General features: G+C 33.1%; 1 protein-coding gene across 3 annotated transcripts in view; it reads left to right on the top strand.

The window, feature by feature from the left end:
- Positions 1 to 24,861, top strand: part of VRK2 (VRK serine/threonine kinase 2) — a 95,629-nt gene that overhangs the window by 6,701 nt on the left and 64,067 nt on the right. For all 3 annotated transcript variants that reach the window (XM_064494474.1, XM_031467077.2, XM_031467078.2), the window contains exons 3-4: positions 23,686 to 23,735; positions 24,446 to 24,515. In XM_064494474.1, coding sequence (XP_064350544.1) covers positions 23,686 to 23,735; positions 24,446 to 24,515 — 120 coding nt within the window. The remainder of the gene's footprint in view (positions 1 to 23,685; positions 23,736 to 24,445; positions 24,516 to 24,861) is intronic.

The following is a 24,861-nucleotide window of genomic DNA, read 5'->3' as shown; positions in this document are numbered from 1 at the left end:
TTAGGCTGTTTCCATGTTTTGGCTATTGTAAATAGTGCTGCTATGAACATTGGGGTGCAGGTGTCATCCTGAAGTAGATTTCCTTCTGGATACAAGCCCAGGAGTGGGATTCCTGGCTCATATGGTAAGTCTCTTCCTAGTCTTTTGAGGAATCTCCACACTGTTTTCCATAGTGGCTGCACCAAACTGCATTCCCACCAGCAGTGTAGGAGGGTTCCCCTTTCTCCACAGCCTCTCCAGCATGTGTCATTTGTGGATTTTTGAATGACGGCCATTCTGACTGGTGTGAGGTGATACCTCATTGTAGTTTTGATTTGCATTTCTCTGATAATTAGTGATATTGAGCATTTTTTCATGTGCTTTTTGATCATTTGTATGTCTTCCTTGGAGAATTGCTTGTTTAGGTCTTCTGCCCATTTTTGGATTGGGTTGTTTATTTTTTTCTTATTGAGTCGTATGAGCTGCTTGTATATTCTGGAGATCAAGCCTTTGTTGGTTTCACTTGCAAAAATTTTCTCCTATTCCGTAGGTTTTCTTCTTGTTTTACTTCTGGTTTTCTTTGCTGTGCTAAGCATATATGCTTTATTGACAATAAATCAATAACATTATCTTCTAAAGAATAATATGTTGTTTAAGTAAAATGAACTCTGGTGAAGCCTTAAGATCAATCATTTATCCATGGATAAATGTTTAGACTTCATCCAAGCTACTGCCATGCATTTTTTGGATCATGTTCTCAGATTAGCTCAGTTTTGCTCTTTAGAAACTGAAGAACTATGTATGTGTGTGTATATGTATATATACATATATATACAGAAAAATGTATGTACTTTTTTTTTTTGGCAAGGTCCAGAGGAAGAGGATAGAATAACTAGGAGTTTTAGAAATCATCAAAGTTTAGCTCACTTATTTTATCAATGAAGGAACAGACTTCTGTTTATGAAGAAATAGAAAAGATTATTTAAACATTTGAAATTTTTACTTATTTTACTTTCTGTGCAGCTGTACTGGATTAATACTTTAAGGTACGCAGAATAATGTTCAGAAGAGCCTAAGGATAATGCTAGCAACAAAGTGGAGTTATTTGAACATTTATTGCTTTATTACCTATTGCTGTGTTAAATTTTGTTTTGACAATGTTTTACAGAGAAGGCTTTGAGATAAGCAGTTGCTCTTATCTGACAAAATACAACATTATGGTGCCACCACACTTGTTACTAGGAAAGTTTGCAGATAATACTGTGGGGGTGAAAAGAAGAAGGGAATAAATATGAAGTAAGAATAACTTGTGCTAGAAACTGTAGCATATAGGATAAGTTAGTTCTCAGTTGAAGATGTTAAAGAGATAGTAGGTGATATAAACTCAACAGAGGAAGGGATCACTTGGGATTTTTGTGAATTTGATACACTTGTACCTTTCACAAGAATTAAAAGCCCCTAGAAGTTGTATTTTAATTTTGTATGTGCTGTACATAGGTTATTAATTTTGAATTTTTAAAGAGAGAGCAGTGTTTATTTACTTATCAGTTAAGAAATCTAAGTATCTACAAAAGTTTGAATTATTTATATAAAAAAGAAGAGTTATTCTAAGGCTGACTTAGCCTTTGCTTGTCTTTTTCATTTTTTTAAGTGTCTGATCTTCTTTTCAACATATATTATAGATCTTCATTTTCAACATTTTTACTGTCAAACTCTCATGCCTTAAGGGAAGATTTACAAATGGCTCTGTTCTTCAATGATTTATATGTTGTGTCTCTTCTATTGCACCTGTTACTATCTTGTAACTGTTTACGGTGGTCAAGGTTTTTAAATTTGAAACCTATCGCTATAGGGAAATTTCATCTTCATGAAATAAGCTCACCTCTACTGCCACACAATAAAAGAATTCTCAGCTTTGAGAGCTTCTGGCTTCCTTATGAAATATGGATAGACTTTTGCTTCTGAAGTGTCTTTTTTTTTCTTTAGATATGGAAGAAGGGGAATAAATAGGAGGAGGTATGGTCCTCCTTTTAAGGAACAGGACTATTTATCTTTGTGAAATAAATGAAATGAAAATTAAGAAACTCTAAAGCTCTAAGTGGGAGAATTCACTAGAAATTAGCTATTTGGATGATGAAAATTTGTCCACCATCCACAATTAACAATGATTCAAAAGTTTGTGGATCTTATGCTGCTTTGGTACTTGGTTTTGCCGTTCGTGCTTCTTCGGAACATTTGTCCTTTGTAACTCCATTACATGAACAGAGTATACTATATAGTATTCTATGTGAAAGTGTATTATAGGAGAAAAGACACAAAACTCAGCAATTATTTGAAGAAAATTGCTGAAGATTTCCATTGTTTGTTTTAAAAGGATGTACTTCAGTAAGTCAGGTAGACTTCTCTTAAGCTTCTCCAATCAAGTAATATTTGGAGAAAAAGATTCTGTAGAAAGACATCCATTGAAGGCCAGAAACATCTACAGATGCAATGTGATCCCAGGCAATGAAGCATGTGGCCCTTCATTGGCATTATATGATAACAGGAGGATCTTCTGGCAGAAGAGCTGACTTTTGCTGCGTTCTGCATGCTGCCCCTCCAAACCCATCTTTGATTGGCACCTATGCCCTATTGAAACTGGCATCACACCTTCTGAATGGGCACTGTGCCAGGCTAGCAGATGGGTATGGGCAAAAGCATGCCAGAAACCCAGTATGTGCATCAAGTTTAAGTATCAGGGGCCCAAACTCCCATCCAGGGATATAAAAATTGCAGTCTGTTGAGAGCTTTTTGTGCTTTAAGGTTAAAGGACATGCCATTTCTACTCCAGCTTAGAGGCTGATTAATTTTGAAAGTCAAACAGGAGCTCCTGTGGCTGTGTCAGGCAAAATTCTATCTTTGGTGAATGAGAATTACTACTTCATGTAGGGAAGAGAAAGTATTGTAATGAAGTTTCCAGTGAGAGTTACTCTCCTGCAAGTGCCTCTAGCACTCAAGCAGCATGCATTCAGTGGAGATGAATATTTCTATTCTCCAGCAGAGCCAGGTGCACTCAAAGCCAGATCTTCAACCTGCTGCAGTAAAGAACCCTAAATTTAGAAAGGGCAGGCAAAGTTTGGAAGAACTCCTTGGTGGCAGCACTCACCATGAGCTGATGAGGCTCTACAAAAGTGGATAAAGGGGATGAAGGAAAAACTCCAAACCAAAAACCTTCCAAATACTTCAGCCTAAAACAGAAAGATCTTTAACAAACCAAAGGAAAAGTTTAGTCCTTTCTCGTCACTGCAGAAATTCTTCTGAATTTTATATCAATAAAAAGTTAGTTTACCAAAATGTTAGAACCAACTTAATGCATAAGTAACAAAGCTTCCTATTCTAACATTTATTTCATTGCATGTCTATCATGTATATAAACTTCACTTCTTGAATAATGGATTTTGCATAAAATTGAGTTCTAAATATCATATTCCTTATGATCGTCTCACACCAACTACAGCACTGGCCAAAAAAGAAAAAAACAGAGGGCATCATTCCTCGTGATCACTTTAATCATATCCCCTAAATGCTCTTAAATTTACAGGAATGCCTGTAAGACCAGCTGTGGCCAAGAGAAGCTTTTCGTAATCGCCTTATAGCCATTGCTTTTTCTTTTCCACTGTGTAAACTTTATCTATGGAGCAGATTCCATGAGACCATTGTGAATACTTCAACGTATTCAAAACATATAACTGCCACAAATTAAACTACTAAAACTAAAGCTGGTGCGTTGTAACTGCCAAGTAAAACTGGCACGTCCCTCTGTCAGACTGCGGGAGAGTATGCCATGCAGTCCTCAGAAAACACAATTCATCCAGAAGCACTCTTGTCACTTGCTCTGATATTAAACCAGAGAAAGTGACATTAATTAAAGAAGTGACATGAGCCAACAAAGGCAATGAAATTCTAAGCTTTGGCTCATGTGCAGACCTTACTCCAACTTGCTCTGCTTAGGTACTGTGGCCATTTCTGAAGAGCGGTGTGGCTACATCCACCCCTTCCTCCTCATCTCTCCACTCTGAAACATCATTTTCAAGCAACTAAAATTTCATATGTAGGTTTGGACTAGCCATTTGGTACGCTAGTGGTTGTTGCAAGGTTTCCGAAAATAGTCGTGTGATGTCATGTGATGCATTTACTGCACTTGGTAACTGCAAGACATGGACAACTAGAGGCTGAGGAGTGTGGGTCTTACTGAAAGGCAGGCGACAGCCAGATGGAGCCGAGTACCTAGATTTGGGAGGCTGGGAGCTAGGGTAGTCTTTTGCTAGGATCTCTGGTGGAAACATGGTGGCTGGTGGGCCTTATGAAAATTTGGACATGCTAATGAGGCAAGCGGGGAGTATCCACAACTTTGCTCACGCTCTCCTTGTTCCTGCCCATGGTGTGCTCTCAGCAAGCGCTTACCTTGTTGTGCACGATCGGTGTTTGTATCCTACTCACCCCCTACCAACACTAGATTATAAACTCCTTGTAGGCCTTGCATGTGATAGCTTTAAAAAAAAAATAATTGGTTAAATTAACTCAGAAACTAGTCTATTAGGGAAAAATAATTTTCCTAGCAACTAGGTTACTGAGATGAAATTTTGTGCCCCATATAATATAACATGTGGTATGTGTGTAAGGTGCTGTCCTTTTAGACTTAGAGACATTATGTTGTATATTTGGGGGAGTTTGGGAGTGGGGAGAAGTATCTGTTCATTCTCTTTTCAAGTACATTTTTAAATACAGGAAGCCCTGAACTTAATCCACAGATGACCAGAATTCATGGGAAAAGTCTACTTTGCTAATACATAGTGCAGGGAGGGTTAAAAAATGGACATTATATTAAGACTAACCAGTTTTGTATTTAGAATAAAACAATTCTACTGAGTAGCACTTCATTTAAGTAGGCTTAACAGCAAGTATAAACTTCTGTGGAGGAAATAGATGGGGTTTAACGTTAAATGGATTGGCTTGTAGGCATGTAACATGCATAGGAAATCTACTTTTCAAAGACTTGTAAACACAACTTTAACAGAAAATAAATTATTGGAATTTCTTTTAATCCAAGTGAATGAAAGTCTTGATTTAGAGTTTTATACTTAGTCTGAAGCTTTTGTTATGGTTTCTAGGCATGAGTATTTTATATTTGAGATCAGGAATTTTCTATCTGTGTAATTAGTCGTGAGGTTTAATGTACATTTTTCATATCGGGCAGAAACAATGGCTTCAAAGAGACAGCAGCACTGCAAAGGAGCAAGAAAAGAAGGCCAAAGTTGACACACACAGAGGCAAAACAGTGTAGGAAAAATCAACACGTTTTGCAAAATCAATCATGGAAAATGTGTCAGTGTTCAGGAGACTGTCTTTAATTTGCAATCCAAGTGAAAAAGAGTATTTAAATATGAGAGGCAGTATTATTGAGCCCAGCATGCCTGCTACCACTTGTTTGACTAGCTCAGAATAGAACACTGAGAGGCAAGGGCTCAAAGTTAAATGAACATTTATACATTTTAAAATCAAATGAAAGATTCAGAGTATATTCATGAATTAAATTTTTTTCCAGAACCCTAAATTTAATCAGCTGGAATTACTTTTAAAGTGTCATTCTATTTAACTTTTGGGAATGATGAATTTGCCTTTTAATAGGGATGCTGTATTTTATCATGAAGATGAAACAAACTGTCTTTTGTTAATTATTCCCCAGAGACACTGGCCATTTTTCTCTCCTATGCTTAGTTTGGAGAAAAGGCAGCTTCCCGCAAATTTATATCAAGCAAGAGCAATCAGAAGCTACAACATGTGTGAAAGAGGCTCATGGAGGGCATAGCTTCCATTGTAGGTGTTCTGAGTGCCACCTAATGAAATTCTTAGAGGTAGTATTCCCAAAGGCTCACTGTGGAGGCCATGAACATGGGACATAGAAAAGCAAAAAGGAATGAAAGGGAGCATCTCTGGTAAAGGGTAAGTGTCTATCTGGGGCACACTGCTAGGGACAGTTCTTGAAATGGTTTTCAGGAAATCATCATCAACTACTACTAAAATCTTTCCCTTAGTGTGTGCCAAGCTTCGTGTTAAATGCGTTATATGCATTATTTCATTTAAACCTAGGCCTAGGGGTGTTAAGTAATTTGCCTCCATGCCGCAGTTTTAATAATCTTCTCCACCTACATTTCAACTCAGGTCTCATTCGCTCTCCTGATTGATGTCCTTTGTCAAAGAACACTTTGAATTTATTGCTTGCCAGAGAAAATAGTGGCAAATGACATGCTAATGACACGCTGATTTCTAAAATAACAGTGAAATGTCTAATTGATGGTATTGGCAGCTAATTTAAGAAATATGTTAGTGATGATGCTGGTAGTGGTGTCATTTTCATTTAAATTGACAACTCGAGGTGTGGAGCATCCATGATATGTTTTTAATGTTAAGTTCACAAAATCTGTGAAAGAACATCTGATATTTATAGTAAATCTAATGTTAAGAACTGGAAAAAATACATTAAAAATGTACTATACCTAGATTAAACAATATTTTTATGGGAAAAAAGTGAGAATAGTCAGTAGTGCATACAAACTGTTGAGAAAGATTTGGTAGATTTTTCTGCTTTTTAATAAAATGAATAAATCTGTCTCATCTATACGGATTTTATGCATTTGTTTTGAGGCTAATAACCAACAGGAGGATTAAAAGAAGCCTCTTTAAATCCCTATGATACAATTTTGATGAACATCATATAAAAATAAATATTTTTACAAGTATTGAATTATTTTTGACCATGTCTTTTTCTCATTGGATAATAATTTAAAGATGCACTATTAAGAAAACTAGATCTTTTAAGAATAAAACAAAAATAAATACTTGGGTTAGTAGAATCTTGATAAAGAATATGTTTCCTTAGAGAATTTGTTCAGATACCAAACTATTTTATTTATAATAGAGATACAGTTTTTGAAAAAATTATTCAGGTTTATCAACATTTTATTACATAATAGTCATTATTATGTACCCATAGATGATTTTATGAAAAATAATAACATTTCATATAAAGGTAATTCTTTAGGTATTTTTGTTGGAGAAGAGATTTGTCTGACATTGCGTGCTAGTTTTTATGCTATGATACTTTTTTCTTTGGAGTATATACATAGCAAGGAAAAGAGTGAATAAAATATAATAATATATTAGAATACCTGTTTTTGAGCACTTAACGGTGATACAAAGTTATTAATTGCAATTTCTGGAGAATGTGAAGAAAAGCTATTATACTATACTTGATCTTGCTTCTATTCAAAGATCATATGTTACAATTCTAACATAGATCTCCAGTGTCAAATGTGAGTATTACAGTTGACAATTGAGTATTAGTTATGTAAACCTTCTATGGTACAAAGTGTTAGGAGGGTGGTAGAAGAAAAAGTAATAACACCGACTCAAAAATCCCCACACAATAAAACATTTCAAGAAAAGTGAAAAGAAAGCAAAACAAAATTGCATATATAGTAAACAGTTATTCCTGTGTGATGAAAAGGAGAAGAAAACAATTGTAAGTCTTCTGTAATATCAGAGTTTCTACTCCAGCAGAAAACTTTTGAACAAGTACACATGTTCTGAAATTAACTAGTTTAATGTAAATTGAATGCATTATGAATCAAAACTACAATGAGGTTATCACTTCACACCAGTCAGAATGGCTCTTAGAGAGTCTACACATAAATGTTGGAGAGGATGTGGAGAAAAGTGAACCCTTCTACATTGTTGGTGGAAATATAAATTGGTGCAGCCACTATGGAGAACATTATGGAGGTATCTTACAGAACTAAAAATAGAGTTACCAGATGACCCAGCAATCCCACTCATGGGTATATATCTGGAGAAAACTCTAATTCGAAAAGTACATGCACTTCAATGTTCATAGCAGCACTATTTACAATAGCCAAGACGTGGAAACAACCTAAGTGTCCATCAAGAGGTGAGTAGATAAAGAAGATGTGGTATATATATGCAATGGACTATCACTCAGCCATAAAAAATGAAGTAATGCCATTTGCAGCAATGTGGATGGATGGACCTAGAGATTATCGTGCTAAGTGAAGTAAGGCAGACAAAGAAAAATACCATATGATATCACTTATATGTGGAATCTAAAAAAAATGATACAAATGAACTTATTTACAAAATAGAAACAGACTCACAGACATAGAAAACAAACTTACGGTTACTAAAGGGGGAAGGAGAGTGAGGGATAGATTAGGAATTTAGGATTAACAGATACACACTACTATATATAAAATAGATAAACAAGCAAAGCGAACTGTATTCAATATCTGTAATAACTCATAATGGAAAAGAATCTGAAAAAGAATATATATATATAAAATAATTATTATATATAATATATATATAAAACTGAATTACTTTCCTGTAAACCAGAAACTAACACAACATTGTAAATCAACTATACTTCAATTAAAAAAATAAACTGAATGCACTATGGAATCTCTTAAAAATAAGAGGCTTTTATTGTGGGAAGCGTTTTTAAGTTCCATCGGACCCTGAAAATCTGTGAGGTCCAGAAGATGAGAGATAGTGAAACATGGATAGAGGCTTTAAGGAAAGAATTGACCCAGCTGAACAAAGAATTAGTTATATTAATAATTAGTAAGCAAAACAAATCTAAATCATGGGAAAATGACATAAAGAGGCCATCAAGAAGAAAAAATAATGGTTCTATTATCTGTTTATATAGTATATTTTTGGATAATAAGAATATTACATGAAAAGGTAAAAACTTGCAAAATAGACACCATAATGAAAGATGTAAGAAGGATTTATATTATGTTTTTTATTTTTTAGATTCTTAATATGGTAGATGACACTGATTTTTTTTTTTATCAATATCATGAGGGGAGCATATTGGTGTTTATCATTCTTTTTTTTTTTTTTTTTCTCCATACTGTTGTTGTCTGGTTCTGGTTTCAGGGTAATGCTGGCTTCATAAAATGAGTTGCAAGGTATTCCCTCTTTTTCTGCTTTCTCGAAGTGATTACGTAGAATTGGTATTTTGTCTTTTCAATATGTTTTGTAGAATTCTACAGTGAAGCCATCTGGGCTTAGAGGTACCTTTTTCAGAAGAGTGTGTGTTTGTTTAGAACTTGATTTCACCTTCTTTAGTAGTTATGGGACGTATCTGGTTATTTGTTTCATCTTAGTTAACTTTCAGTTTGTAGTTTTTAAGGAGTTGCTGCATTCCATTTGAGTTGTCAAATTTATATGTATAGAGTTGTTAATTGTATTAGTTTATTATACTTTTAGTGTTAGCAGGTTCTATAGTTATATTCCTTTTTCATTCTTGATTTTTTTTATCCTTTTTTTGTCAGTCTTGACATGGGTTTATCAATTTTATTGATAGTTTCGAGGAAATTTATTGATAGTTTCGAGGAAGTAGCTCTTGGTTTTGTGGATTTACTGAATTTTTCTGTTTTCAATTTCACTGATTTCTGCTTTGGGTTTAGTTTGCTCCTTTTCCTCTAGTTTCCTTAGGTGGAAACTTATTTGAACCTTTCTTCTTGGTAGTTTAAGTATTCAATGCTGAAATTTCTAAGATTTTCTTTGGAAGCCTACACATTTTGTTGTAGTTGTCTTATATAGTACATCTATATTAAAGTGTCTCAAAACATGTTGTAATTTTTACTTTCACTATTAAATACATTTTAACTGAAAAAGAAAAGCATAATACATTACATTTTCCCATATATTTACCATTTTTTCTCTCCTTTTATTCCTGATAGTTCATATTCCCTTGTATGATTTTTTTTCTTTTTGGAATATCTTTCTTTAGCAATTCTTATATAGCAGCTCTGCTGGCTGTGGATTCTCTTAGGTTTTTTTTTTTTTTTTTTTTTTTTTTTTTTTCCGCTTGAGAATGTCTTAATTCAGCTTTAATTCCAGAAGGATATTTTCGCTGGATATTGGATTGATAGTTCTTTTTTTCAGCACTTCAAACATGACTCTTCCCTCTGGTCTTCTTGGTTTCTGTTGAGAAATCCACAGTCATTTGAGTCATGTTCCCTTTTAGTTAATTTATAGTTTTACTCAGGCTCCTTTCAAGATTTTTCTGTGTTTTTAGCCTTCAGCAGTTTATATGTGTCTGGGCATTGAATTCTTTGGGCTTATCCCATTGGGGATTCACTGAACTGTAGGCTTATGTGTATATAAAATTTGGGACCTTCTAGCCATTACTTCATCAAATATTTTTTTTTCAGTACCACACTCTTAGTTCTCTACTTCTAGAACTCCAACATTATGAGTGTTAAATGTCTCATTATTGCCTACAGGATCCTGAGGCTCTGTTCAGTTTTTTCACATTCTCTTGCTGGTTTTCAGGTTAGATACATTTTTATAGATCCATCATCAAGTTCAGTGGCTCTTTCAGATGTCATCTCCATAATCCTGAGCCCAATCATGGATTTTTAAGAAAAAATTTTGTCGTTGTATTTTTCACTTTCAAAAGTGTTATTTGATTTTTTTGTGTCTTTGCTGCATTGGTCTATCTGTTTGTTACAAAAGTATTTGTCTTTTCTTGCAGGAGCATTTTTATAATAGTTGGTTTAATGTCTTAATCAGTTTCAAATCTGTATAATTTTGGCACTGGTGTCTTGAATTAGTATGGTGCATTTGTTACAATTTATTATCTGAAGTCTAGTTTACATTAATGTTCACTTATATAGTACAGTTTCATGGGTTTTTACAAATGCATGATGTCATGTATCCACCATTATAGCATCATACAGAGTAGTTTCACTGCCCTGAATTTCCCCTGTGTTCCATCTATTTATCTCTCTGCCCTCTGTCCCTAAACCCCTGGCAACTACTGGTCGTTATACTTTTTCCAGAATGGCATAGAGTTGGCATCATACATTATGTAGCCATTTCAAACTGTCTCCTTTCATTGAGTAACATGCATTTAAGTTTCTTCTATGTCTTTTCATGGCTTAATGTCATATTTATTTTTATTGTTGAATAATGTTTTATTGTGTGATTAGACCATGGATTGCTTATCCACTCACCTGTTGAAGGGCATCTGCATTTTTCTAGTTTTTAACAATTATGAATAAAGCTGATATAAACATCCATGTGTAGATTATTGTGTGGACATAGAACCTAGGAGTGTGAATCCTGGGTCATATAGTAAGACTGTATTTAGCTTTTTAAGAAACTGCTAAACTGTCTTCCAAAGTGGCTGTACCATTTTACATTTCCACCAGCAATTAATGAGTTTCTATTGCTCCACATCCTTGTCAGCATTTGGTTTTGTCAGGGTTTTGGATTTTAGCCATTGTAATAAATATGTAATTGTATCTTGTTTTAATTTGCAATTCCCTGATGACATATGATGTTGAGCATCTTTTCATATGCTTATTTGCCATCTGTATATCATCTTTGAGGAGGAGTCTGTTTAGATCTTTTGCTTGTTTTTAAGTAGGTTAATTTTCTTATGATTGAATTTTAAGAATTCTTTATATATTTAGTATACAAGTCTTATTTATCAGGTATGTGTTTTGCAAATATTTTCCCCCAGACTGTGGGGGAAAATGACTGGGGTCATTTTTTTCATTCTCTGTATGGTATCTTTTGCAAAACAGAAATATTTAATTTTAATGAAGTCCAGTTTTCTTTTTCATAGATTATGCTTTTGATGTTGTATCAAAAATTAGTGATACATGATGTTGTATTTAGAAACACATCACATCTAGGTCACCTAGATTTTCACCTATGTTATATTCTAGAAGTTCTATAATTTTGTGTTTTACATTTAGGTCTGTGAACCATATTGAATTAATATTTACTAAGCTCAGTGTCAACTTTCATTTTTTGCATATGGATTTTCAATTCCAGTACTGTTTGCTAAGGAGACTATCCTTGTGTTGAATTGCCTTTGCTCCTTTGTAAAGATCAGTTGACTGTATTTTTGCAGGTCTGTTTCTGGACTCTATTCTGATCTGGTGATCTATTTATCTATTCTTTTGAAACTATTACACTTTCTTAATTATTGTATCTTTGTAGAACGTGTTGAAGTTGGGTGATGTCAGTCCCCTGAATTTGTTCTCCTTCAGTATTGTGTTGACTGTTTTGGGTCTTTTTCCTTTCCACGTAAACTTTAGGATCAGTATAGTATGTTGATATCCACAAAATAAACTTATTGGTATTTTGACTAGAATTGTGTTGAGTCTATAGAAGCTGGGAAGAACTGACATCTTAAGAATATGAGTCTTCTTTCCATGAATGGGATATATCTATCAACATATTTAGATCTTTGATATCTTTCACAAGACTTTAATAGTTTTAGTCATATAGATACTGGACATATTTTGTTAGATTTATACATATTTTTTGCTGCTTTTTTCCATCTTTGTTGGGGTACAGTTAACAGAAAATTGTAGTATATATAAAGTGGAGAATGTAATGATTTGATATAATTTGAAATTGTGAAAGGGTTCCTGCAATTTAGTTAATTAACACAGCCATCACTTCACATATTTACTTTGTCCTTTTTTGTGTGAGAACACTCAAGTTCAACTCTCTTAATACATTTCAATTATACAGCACAGTATTATCAACCTTAGTCACTATGTTATACATTAGATCCTCAGACCTTATTCATCTTACAACTGAAAGCTTATATCCTTTTACCAACCCATCCCTGTTCTACTTTCTAGCAGCCCCTGGTAACAACTACCATGTTGCTTTGTTTCTATGAGTTCAACCTTTTTTTTTTTTTTTTTTTTTTTTTAAGATTCCATGTATCAGTGATACCATGTAGTATTTATCTTACTCTGACTTATTTCAGTTAGCATAATGCTCTCCAGGTTCATCCATGTTGTCACAATGGCAGGGTTTCCTTCTTTTTAAAGACTTAATAGTATTCCATAGTGTGTGTGTATCATTCATCCATTTACACATATGTTGTTTCCGTATGTTGGCTATTGTTAAAAATGCTGTAAGGAACATGAAAGTGTAGATGTCTCTTCAGGATAATGATTTTGTTTCTTTGAATATATACCAAGAAGTGGGATTGCTAGATCATTTGGTAGTTCTATTTTTAATTTCTTGAAGAACCTCTACATTGTTTTCCATCATGTTTATTCCAGTTTACATTCCTACTTGAGAGTGTACAAAGGGTTCCTGTTTGTTACCTCTTGTCTTTTTGATAAGAGCCTTGCTAACAGGTGTGAGGTAATAGGTCATTGTGGCTTAATTTGCATTGCCTGGTGATTGGTGATGGTGAGTGCTGTTTCACGCACCTGTTGGCCATTTGGATGTCTTATTTGGAAAAAAAAATCTGTCAGATCCTTTGCCCATTTAAAATTTTGGTTATTTATTCTTCTGCTGTTAGGTTGTATGATCCTTGCATATTTTGATACTGAATATGTGGTTTGCAGATGTTTTCTCTCATTGCATAGGCTGCCTTCGCATTTTATTGACGGTGTTCCTTTGCTGTGTAGAAGTTTTTTAGTTTGACATAGTCTCAGTTACATAATTTTGCTTTTATTGCCTTTGCTTTTTGGTGTTAAATCCAAAAGAAATTATTACGAGGGAAAATATGAAGGATCTTACCTGCTATGTTTTCTCTAGGTCTTTTATGGTTTTAGGTCTTACCCTCAAGTCTTTAAATCCATTCTGAGTTGATTTTTCTGTACAGTATAATACAGGGGTCCAATTATACAATACAATTAATTATTTTTTATGTGCCTATCTAATGTTCCCAGCACCATTTATTGAAGAGCCTGTTCTTTCCCTATTGTATATTCTTGGCTCCTTTGTCAAAACTTAATTGACCATGAATGCATGGATTTGTTTCTGGGCTGTCTATTTTGTACCATTGATTTATGTGTCTGTTTTTATGCCAATATCATACTATTTTGATTATTATAGCTTTGTAGTACAGTTTGAAATTGGAAAGTATGATTCCTCCAGCTTGGTTCTTCTTTCGCAGTATACTTTGGCCGTTCAGGGTTTTTTGTGGTTCCATACTAACTTTAGGATTTTTTTTTTTTTCTGTGAAAGATGCCGTTGGAATTTTGATAGGGATTACATTGAATCCATAGATTGCTTTGGGTAGTATGAACATTTTAACACTGTTAATTTTTCTGATCCACGAGCATATACTATCTTTCTATTTACTGTGTCTTCTTCCATTTCTTTCATCAATGTTTTAAGGTTTCCAGTGTACAGATCTTTCACATCCTTGGTTAAATTAATTCCTAAATAATGCATTTTTGATACTATTGTAAATGATATTGTTTTCTAAATTTTTTTTCTAATACCTCATTGCTATTGTATAGAAACATATTGATTCTTTGTATATTGATTTTGTATCCTGGAGTCTTAAGGGTTTTCTTTATAGAAAGTCATCGACAAACAGAGATAATTTTACTTTCTTCCCAATTTGGATGTCTTTTATTTCTTTTTATTGCCTAATTTTTCTGGCTAGGACTTCAATACTATGTTGAATAAAAGTGGCGAGAGTGGGCATCCTTGTCTTGTTCTTGATCTTAAAGGAAAAGCTTTCAACTTTTCACTATTTGGTATGATATTGGATGGGGGCTTCTCATACTTAGTCTTTATTATGTTGGGATGTGTTCCTTTTATACAGTTTTTTTGAGTTCTTGATCATAAAAGGATTTTTGAATTTTGTTGAATGCTTTTTCTGCATCTATTGAGATGATTGTATGATTTTTATTCACTTTGTTAATGTAGTTTATCATATTGATTGATTTACATATGTTGAACCAGCTTTGCATCCCCAAGATAAATCCCACTTGATCATACTGTATGATCCTTTAATGTACTGTGGAATTTAATTTGCTAAATAGTCTGTTCAGTATGTTTATCAGGGATATTGGTCTGTAATTTTCTTGTAGTGTCTTTGTCTGGCTTGATCTTTTCTGTTGTCTGTCTAGTCTGTTTCATTTATTTCCACTCTGATCTTTACTTACTTTTTCTAATGATTTTGAGTTTCCTTTGTTCTTTTTCTTGTTCTGTGAGTTGTAAAGTTAGGACATGCTGAATTTTTTCTTTTTTCTTAGTGTAGAAGTTTATTATTATGAACTTCCTTCTTGGAACTACTTTTGTTGTAACTCATAAGTATTGATATATTGTGTTTCCATTTTCATTTGTTTCAAGTTACTTTTTGGCTTTTAAAAATTTTCTTCTTTGAGCCATTGGCTGTTCAGGAGTATGTTCAATCTCTACATATTTGTGAATTTTACAATTTTTCTTTTGTAATTGATATTTCATACCATTGTGGTCAGAAAGGATACTTGATATGATTTCAGTTTCTTAAATTTAAGACTTGTCACCTAACATGATCTGTCCTAAAGAATGTTCTATGTGTGGTTGAGAAGAATGTGTATTCTGCTGCTTTTGATGGACTGTTCTGTGTATGTCTGTTTGGTCTCTCTTGTATAACATATAATGTAAATCCAATATTTCCTCATTGATTTTCTATGCAAATGATCTATCTGTTGTTGAAAGTAAGGCATTGAAACCCCCTACTATTATTGTATTGCTGACTATTTCTTCCTTTAGATCTGTTAATATTTACCTTATATATTTAGGTGCACCTATGGATTTATAGATATTTACAATTGTTACATCCTCTTAGTGAACTGATCCCTTTATCATTATATAATGATCTTCATTGTCTCTTGTTACAGTTTTTGGTGTAAAGTATATTTTGTCTGAGATGAATGTAGCTTCCCCTGCTTTCTTTTGGTTCCCATTTATGTAGAACATCTTTTTCCACTCCTTCACTTTCAATCTTGTATGTCCTTGAAGCAGACGCAAATCTCTTGTAGACATCATATGGTTGGGTCTTATTTTTTCATCCATTCAACCATTCTGTCTTTTGATTGAAGATCTTAATGCATTTACATTTAAAGTAAATTGATAGATATGAAAGTTTTTGGTAATTGTTTTCTGGTTGTTTTGTAGTTTCTTTGTTGCTTTCTTCTCTTGCTCTCCTCCCTTGTGATTTGATGATTTTTTCATAGTCACGTGCTTTAATTTCTTTATCTTTTGTGTTTTTGCTTTGGAGTTATCATAGAGCTTACATGAAGCATCTTATGCTTCTAACAGGCTATTTTAAGCTGATAACTTAAATTTGAAAACAGACAAAGACTCTGCATTTTTACACTTCCCTTCTACGCATTTTATGTTTTTGTCAAAATTTACATGGTTTTGTCTCAGATATTCATTAACAAGTTATGTTATAGTTTTTAATACTTTTGACTTTTAACTTTTATACTAGAGTTATAAGTGATTTATCCACTGCTATTGCAATATTAGGATATTCTGAATTTAACTATATATTTACCTTTACCTGCTAGTCTTATACTTTTATATATTTTATATATTTTCATTTAATTTTATTTTCATATTTCATTTAATTTATTTTCATATAATTTTCATTTAATAATTAGCATTCTTTTGTTTTTGCTTGATAACTCCCTACCTTAGCTAGTTTCTGAATCTCTTTCAGAAGGAATTACTCTGTGTGGCTGTACACTTGGTCGATCCTTGAGTGAAGGGGAGTGCAGGAATTTCTTATGCCATCTTGGGTACTCCCTTGGTTTCTTAAAATAAAAATTTTAATAAAATAATTTTTTTTCATGTACTAATTCATTATTCATTCATCAAATTTTTAATGACTGCCTACTAGGCCCTATTATAGGTGCTTGGGATACATCTAAATAAAATATTTCTGTCTTTGTGAAGATTACATTCTATCAGAGAAAAATGAGCAATAAATATGCACTTTAACTGCATCCTAACTAATTTAAATACTATATTTTAAATATTATTTAGTCCTTTGTATTTTCTAATTTCCATTGTGATTTCTTCTTTGACATAGGGACAAGGCATTAAGGCCACAGAATGTAGCCTTAATAACCCTAATTCCTTGATATTTGATGAAACCTGCTTTCTAGGTAAAACTATGGGCAGTTAAAAAATGTTTTATGTTAGTTTGAAAAGAATGTATATTCTTTCATTGTTATTTTTAATGTGGCCTTTAGATAAAAACTGTGTTGTTTCAATTTGTTTTTGTCTGTTTGCCTATACATTATGGAGTTGCATTTAAAGTCTTTCATAATTTTTATTACTCTGCCATTTTTTTCTTGGAATTCTGCTGGTTTGGGACATATATTATGAAGGTACATTATCAGATGCTTTAAAGTTCATAATTTTTGTTTTTCTTTTGAATCATTTCTTTTATGATTGTGCTAAACTAACTTTATATCTAATTCTTCTTTCTTAGATTTACATAATTTTGAAAATATATATTACAGCCTTCTTTCAGCTAATTTTGGGTAGTTTTTTATTTTTATCTTTTTATTTTGTTTCTCTTCACCACCAAGTTTTAGTTGTCTTATAGTTTACATTTATTTATTTATTTATTTTAACAACCTTACAGTTTCTTTCCTTAGCTGGTGAGCTTAGTCTACTCAAATTTATTATGATTACTGGCATATTTTTTCAAATGTAAGATGCTACTGATTATAAGGTATATCATTTTATATATGTATATTAAGTCTCCATTAGGTGCTTAAAAGTTCAAAATTATCTTCCTCTTGAACTATTCCTTTTATGTTTATGTAAGACCTGCATTATATGTAATACCTAATACTAGCCATTAAACTATGACACTCTACCTGTAAAATAGTCTTACATATGGAACACCTAGTTTCATCTCATTCATATCTAATGAATATTTTTTCCACTAATAGCTAATTTATACTCCATTCCTCTGTTTTGGGCTGGTTAATTAGTTAATTTTTCTATATATACAAATCATATGACAATTAAACTTAACATGTAATACTACCAGCAGTGTACATGGTTCAGTTGAAGTGAAGGAAAATAGACACCTGGGACTGAGTTTGTATCTGCACAGGCAGTGTCAACTGTTGTAACTATTAACAGCAACTGTAAGATGTCTTCAGTTATAAGATGCATTCAAATTTCAGAGATATTAAAATATGAAAAAATATAGTTAAAATTGATATATTCAAGTATTTTATTTCTATTATATTTTCTGTTTTCTATTTATTCTGCCTTTTTTTTTTTTTGAATCTGTTCTTTCCCTGTTTTCTATTAGATTTTTTGGATTTTCTTTTTTCTTTTTTTATCTACTGATTTTGAATTTTATGTCTATTATTTTAGCGGTTACTTTTAACCTATCAGTATACTCTCTTGGTTTAACCAACTGTGAAACTAATTGAGGTCTTTCCTTTTCTCCTGGATAAATACTTGGGCATTGCAACACTTTTAACTCTAGTCGCTATACTCCTATCTCATACATTATTTTTGTCAATGTTTTCCATGCACCTTCTAGATTGTTCTAGATTGATAATTGTTTTCTCTCAACATATGAACATAATAGTATTCAATTGTTTTCTGATTCCCTTGTTGCTATTGAGAAATCTGTTGTCACTTCATCTATCTTTTGTATGTAATCTAATCTTTCCTATTGACTTCCTTCTTAGAACTTTGTCATTAATGTTCTTTGACTGTGGTGGGCTGAAGTTCAGATTTATTACTTATCTTGTTGGGGGCTTGAAATTCTTAAATCTGAAAATTCATGACTTCCAATTCATGATTTGAAAGTTATCAAACATTTATTCAAAAGTACCTGTACTTCATTCTTTCTCTTCTCTAGCTCTGGAACTTTTGTTAGGAAATTGTTTTTCTGTCACATATTCCCTTCGTGTTTCATAATCTCTTCTTCATATTTTATGTCTCTTTATTTCTGTGTGCTGAATTCTGGGTTATTTCCTCAGGTCTAATCTGGTTCCCTAATTCTCTTTATAGCTTTATCTAATCTTTTTTTTTTCCTGTTCATTAGGTTTGAAATATTAATTATTATATATGTATTGCATATATTGATATAAAGAAAAGTGCATATAACATATATGTATTTTGTCAAAAAGCTATAACTGATAACAAAACACTCACAATCCCATCCAGGCCAAACATACAATATATCATAACATAATCAGCACTCCAGTAGTTCCAGCACCTCTTTGCTCCCTTGTAGTAGTAACACACCGTCTAGACTATTTATGGTTTTTATTTTATTATTTTTCACTATAGTATATATATGTACCCATAAATGAGTATAATTTGTGAGTTTTAAATTTATATAGATAGAATCGTAAGTATGCCTTCCGTTTTACATGGTTCCTTTCATTCAACAATATGTCTTCAATATATATCAATGTTACTATAGTGTCTGTAGTTCATTCATTTTCTTTGCTGCAAAGTATTCAATACTGTGACTGTAATACATTTTGTTAAACATTCTACTGGAGATTTGGTTAGTTTCCATTATTTGGCTGTTCCAAATTCAAGTTTACTCCCAGATTTCCACTTGAAGTTCTTAACGTATTCCCTGTTCTTGGTCAATATCTCTTAGATCTCTGATGCTTTTTGAATTACAACCAATTTGTTTACTTGTCTTCATACTGCATTTCATATTATTTCTTGTGTTATTGATACCTTTCTTTGTGTCTTTTATCACTTTAAGCATACATTCAATCTGTATGGGAGGTTTTAAGTTTCTTGGGGTTTATGCCTTTTGTTTTCTCTCCTGTTTGTAATTTTGGATCATTAACTCATCTTTAGCCATGCTTTATCTCTGATAATCCTGTGGGTCCAGTATGTCCCTTGAAGGAGATTAGTTTTTTGCTTTTGCCAGGTGCTCTGGATTATTAATTGACTTTGAGTTCCTGTACCACACTGGTGTAAATTTAAGCCTCAAATTCTTGATGGCTGCTTTGGGATGATAAATTATCAGGACTCTACTTTTTCTTATACTTAGGGTTTCTGCTAAGACAAGATTTGTTTGTTTGTTTTCTTTTTTCTTTGTGTGGTAGATTTTTTCCGTCTCTCTCTCTCCCTACTCTGCACCCCTCTCTCCCTCTCTCCCCCTTTCCCTGTCTCCCTCCTGTCTTTCCTCCCCCTTTCTCCTGCTCCATCTCCCTATTTCTTTCTCTCTTTTTTTTTTTTTTTAATGCTCCACACTACTAAGGATGTAGCACTTTGAAAATTCTGACTTTGTGTGTCCATCTTAACTTCAAATTTCTGCCTCTTGCAGGTCCAAAGACTTGTCATTTTGCCAAGAGAGTTTTAGCACTCAAATCCTTGGTTACGCAGTGTGGGCACCCTCCTCCAGGGCTGCAGCATGGCCTCGAACATCAGTGCTCACTTACATCTCCTTCTTGGTTTTAGGCTTCTCTGGTCTTTGGCTTCCTCGCCTTTTTGTTTGTTTGTTTTTTTACAGATCAACTCTGCATTTGTAAGAAAGTTTGGTTTATTATATTCAGTATTCTGATTATTTTATAGAGGAAGTTTTTTGGTTTAGCTAGTATGCTAGTCTATTGACATTCTTTTAGACTCCATCATATTATAGTTTTTCCAGTTGCCTTCTATGAAAGTCTTTGGTTGCCAGTGTTAGAAACTCAAATGAACTTAAACAAAAGGGGGATTTATTAACTCTTGTAACTGAGAAGTGCAGGCCTTTTCTGGCTTTAGATATGGGCAGATCCAGGGCTTCTGCAGTGTCACTAGGGCTCTTTCTCTCTCTCTGCCTTAACCCTACATTCCTCAGTTCTGGATTTTATTTTCAGGCTTTATTTTCCATTTATCTGGGGAAAATTATCTGCTATTTCTAGAACTTTGGTATCCTTACAGCTTATGGTCTGTCTTGTGTTACTTAGCACTTAACATTAAATGCTAGGGAAGACTTTTATATGCCTAGTTGGGGCACTTTTCCCTTTGTGAACTGGTTATGGTGGCCAGTGGGCTTATACATTCCAGTTAGGCAGGCTTGGTCATGTGCCCGACTCTGGAATGTAAGGGAGAGTACACTGTGATAGGCAGGCCTACCAGGTCTACAGGATAGAGGGAGGTTTCATTCCTCAAAGAAAAACTCAGGTGAGGTTCCCAATGCATAGAAAAGAAATGCTAGGAAGGTAAGTATCATATATGTGTACAGTTCTTTCCTTACCGGGTCTTCAGACCTCTAATCAAAAATTTAATTGAAGATGTGAGACTACTGTACTTTCAACACTATCACTGTCTGTGATTGATCATTCTTCTCAACCCCCAGTAGGTAAGTCAGCTGTAACCTACCAGACTAGATCCCTTTCCCTCCATGGTTAAGTCCTATCAGTTTCACTTTCCGAAATCTCTGGAATTGCTCATTTTCCTTTATGTACCGTTGATACTGTAGTCCAATCTATAGTCCTCTCTTCTCTGATCTTTCAAAATTAAATCCTTACTGATATGTCTCTGTCTACTCTGGTTCCCCTTCTGTCTGTTCACACTGTAGTATAACAATCTGCTCAGAATGCACATCTAATTATGTGTTTCTTATCCTACAACTACACCTCAAGCTTTTAAAAAACCTTTCATGGACAGAAATTATTAGTCAGATTTGCATCTGGCCCTTCACCATGTCTCTATTCTTGCTCAAGCATTGCCTTTCACATAGATTAAATTATACATTCTCATAGTACCATCTACCTCTCCCTTTAACATTTATTATAATTACAGTTTTACACTCCTGTATGAGTATTTGATGAATGTCTGATTTTTCTACTAGACTATGAAAGCAGATAGCACGTCTGTTTTCTGTCATCATTTAATTTCACTAGCTAGGATATGATTTGGCTTACAGTAGAAAATAAATATTTGTTTAATTAATTAACTGATTGATTACTATAAAGAGACCTCCGTGGTAACTAGGGCAATTTATTTGTTCAAGATCCATCTCCAAGAGCTTTCTAGTCAATTGATTTTAGATTTAGGCCCTCCAATATAATCTGACTTGAAAGTTTATACAGAATATTGTGTAGCTATCAAGTGACAAGTGTGGGGATATTTCAAGTATATGTCCACACACGATTATATTCATTTGAAATAATATGAAAGGAAGATTCAGATTATAAAGTGGTAAAGATATACTGATTGAAATCAGCAAGGAATAGGACATTGGACTGATTGTATATCTTTTTTCCCATTTGCAACATAGTAAGTTATTTAGCTAGTTGAAACCCCCATTTCCTTTTTGTGCTTTTCTGTTTCTTATGTACTGTTGGGTTTAAAAATTTATTTGCTGCTATGGCTACTTGCTTTCAGACAAGAAGCAGGGAGTTTCTACCAACTTCTACTTTAGGAAGCAAAGACCATTGCCTAGAGTCAGTACTGACTGAGTTGACCAGAGTTAGGGCAGCCCTGTTTCTTTCCAGCCTTGGGTACCATACTGATAAAAATAGTTTGCAAGGGGTGCAAAACAGGGTGCAAGGAGGGGCTTTTCTCTTCCTTTCTTCTATGCTAGGATTGGACCTCTTCCTCTTTATATACTTTCTTTAGTTTTTCCTTCCTTAGACATGGATAATCCACTCTTCCTGAAGTTTCCTTGGGACTACTGCATGGGTGAAAATGAAATGACTTTATATGAATAAAGATGAAAAGAAAAATTTAATTGATATAAATAAGTTGAGTTTCTTTCTTACTGTAAAATGGTCTGGGTTCACAGTTTATATCTAATAGCAACTAAAATTGAAGTGATCTCTTCAACTGGCTAACAGCATTGCTTACATCAAAGTTTTGGAGATTGGTTAACAGAATTGTGCATGAGTTGGCTTAACTGTCAAATAGAATTTATATACTTTAGTAAATTTATAATGTATTTTTTATATCTATTAAGAGAATTAACAAGAGAAAATAAAAATTGATAGAGTTAGGAGGAAAAGAAAAATGTTAGAAGTAGCGATAAGAAGACAGCATTTTGATAAGTATACTGAAAATATACCTGGAGAATTTGATCTTCTTAATCTAAGTGCTGGTTTTCAATACTAGTTTGACCCTTTTTTTTTCCCCTTTCGCTTTCCTTTAAACGTCATTCTAACACTTAACTCAGTGCCTTGCCTATTCTGGCCTCTTGATAAATAAATACCGGCTAATTGAATGAATAAAGGAATAAATGGATGAAGATTGAATAGAAGAGTGACAAAATTATAGACTTTCACAACACAGTAGACACGTTAACTTCTCTTAATTAAGATTTGAAAATTAATCTTTAATAATTTAGATAATGTAGATGAAAGAATTGATTTGATTTAAGAATTTGAACCATGGAATTTTCAGAAGTTGGATTACAGTATCTAAAATGCAAGTGGTAAATAATAAGATGAAGTATGATAACTTGAAATTTAAATGAGCTGATGTTATGAGATACACAATCTTTAATTTAGGAATAATTGATTTTAATTTAGCAAAATTGAATCAGTGGATTTTTACTATATATTATTTATTGGATTCAAGACAATATATCTAGAAAATATTTTCCCCTACATTTGGATCTATATGATTAATATCATCTATTGGTGTCTATGTTTAAATACGGTTTATGGTAAAAAGTATGGGCTGTGGTGTCAGATTTGAGTTTCGAATCCCAATCTGCTACTTCTTAGCAAATTATTCAACTTGTTAAACTTTAGAAGGATCTTGTATAAAATGGATGAGACCTACTGTAAGAGGTTCTTAGCACAGGATCTGGGATATTGTAGACATTCAGTATGTGAGAACAGCTATTTTTTTTACTCACTGTCTCTTGTTCTGCAGCTTTCCCCACAAATAAACCAGATAAAGATGCAAGACATGTAATAAAAGTGGTAAGTGTTGCTTTTAAATTTGTGTTTCACATATATTTGACTTTTTTATTTTCTGCTTTATTCATATTATTTTTGTGAAAAAATGTTTTTCACCTTAGTTTTACTTATCAATACACCTAATATTTTCATATTATTAAAATGTAAAGGCTGGAGAATCTTGTCCTTCTGTGTTGACATTTATCATCCTTGTATCTTACCTACCTGTCTTATCACTCTCCCTCTTATTTCCTCTCTGCTCTAGATGGTGAAGTCCTTAAAGGCAGGGATGAGGTTTTATTTTTGTTTGTATCCCCTCTGCCTAGTACAATGAATGAAATATAGGAGATACTCATTAAAGGTATCATGTATGAATGAACCACCAGGGTAGTTTGCAGTGTACCCACCCTGATGTACATGTTGGTACACGTTGGGTGTCTGTGTATGTGTATAATTCACAGTGCTTTTAGGAAGTTCTTTCCATAAGATTGCTTTCATGTGTAAAACTGTATAGAGGTAGCTTTATAGTATGTGAAATTTAAAACTGAGTTTCTTCAAGTTTATTTAATACTTTCCTGAGTTTTTTTTTAGTGGAAATCTGGTGCCTGTGTTTTATGATAAATGATTCAAGTACTATTATATATTGCATATGTATACATATTTTCACAGTTGAAATACCAATTCTGCCTTTAAGATTTTTTTCTAATAAAATTAGTTGTTCTTTTCTTTTATAGGAATATCAAGAAAATGGCCCATTATTTTCAGAACTTAAATTTTATCAAAGAGCAGCAAAAAAAGACTCTAGTAAGTAGAATTAGCAAAGTTAGCTACTTCCATATATATGTTTACTAAAATCGGTGTTAATATTTTTGTCTTTTTCTGGCCTTATGGAAAATTCTTTTCAATTAGAAATTTTTATTGTAAAATGATACAGTTAACTTATATAAAAACAAGACAGATGAAAACTTGAAGTTAGTTGTAGATGGATATCAGATGTAAAAACTACCAGTTAGAGGATTTCAATGTGAAATAAATATAAGCAGAGCTAAGAAGAATAAAAACATTTTATAAATACTACGTGATACAGGTGGACTAAGTAAAAGTTAAAGGAAGCTGATATGAGTAATGACTATATAGTCAAAGTCCTTTA

The sequence above is a fragment of the Camelus dromedarius genome, chromosome 15 (assembly GCF_036321535.1).
Source record: "Camelus dromedarius isolate mCamDro1 chromosome 15, mCamDro1.pat, whole genome shotgun sequence".
Classification (NCBI taxonomy): domain Eukaryota; kingdom Metazoa; phylum Chordata; class Mammalia; order Artiodactyla; family Camelidae; genus Camelus; species Camelus dromedarius.
The sequence above is the reverse complement of the archived record's forward strand: the minus strand, read 5'-3'. Positions and strand labels throughout refer to the sequence as shown.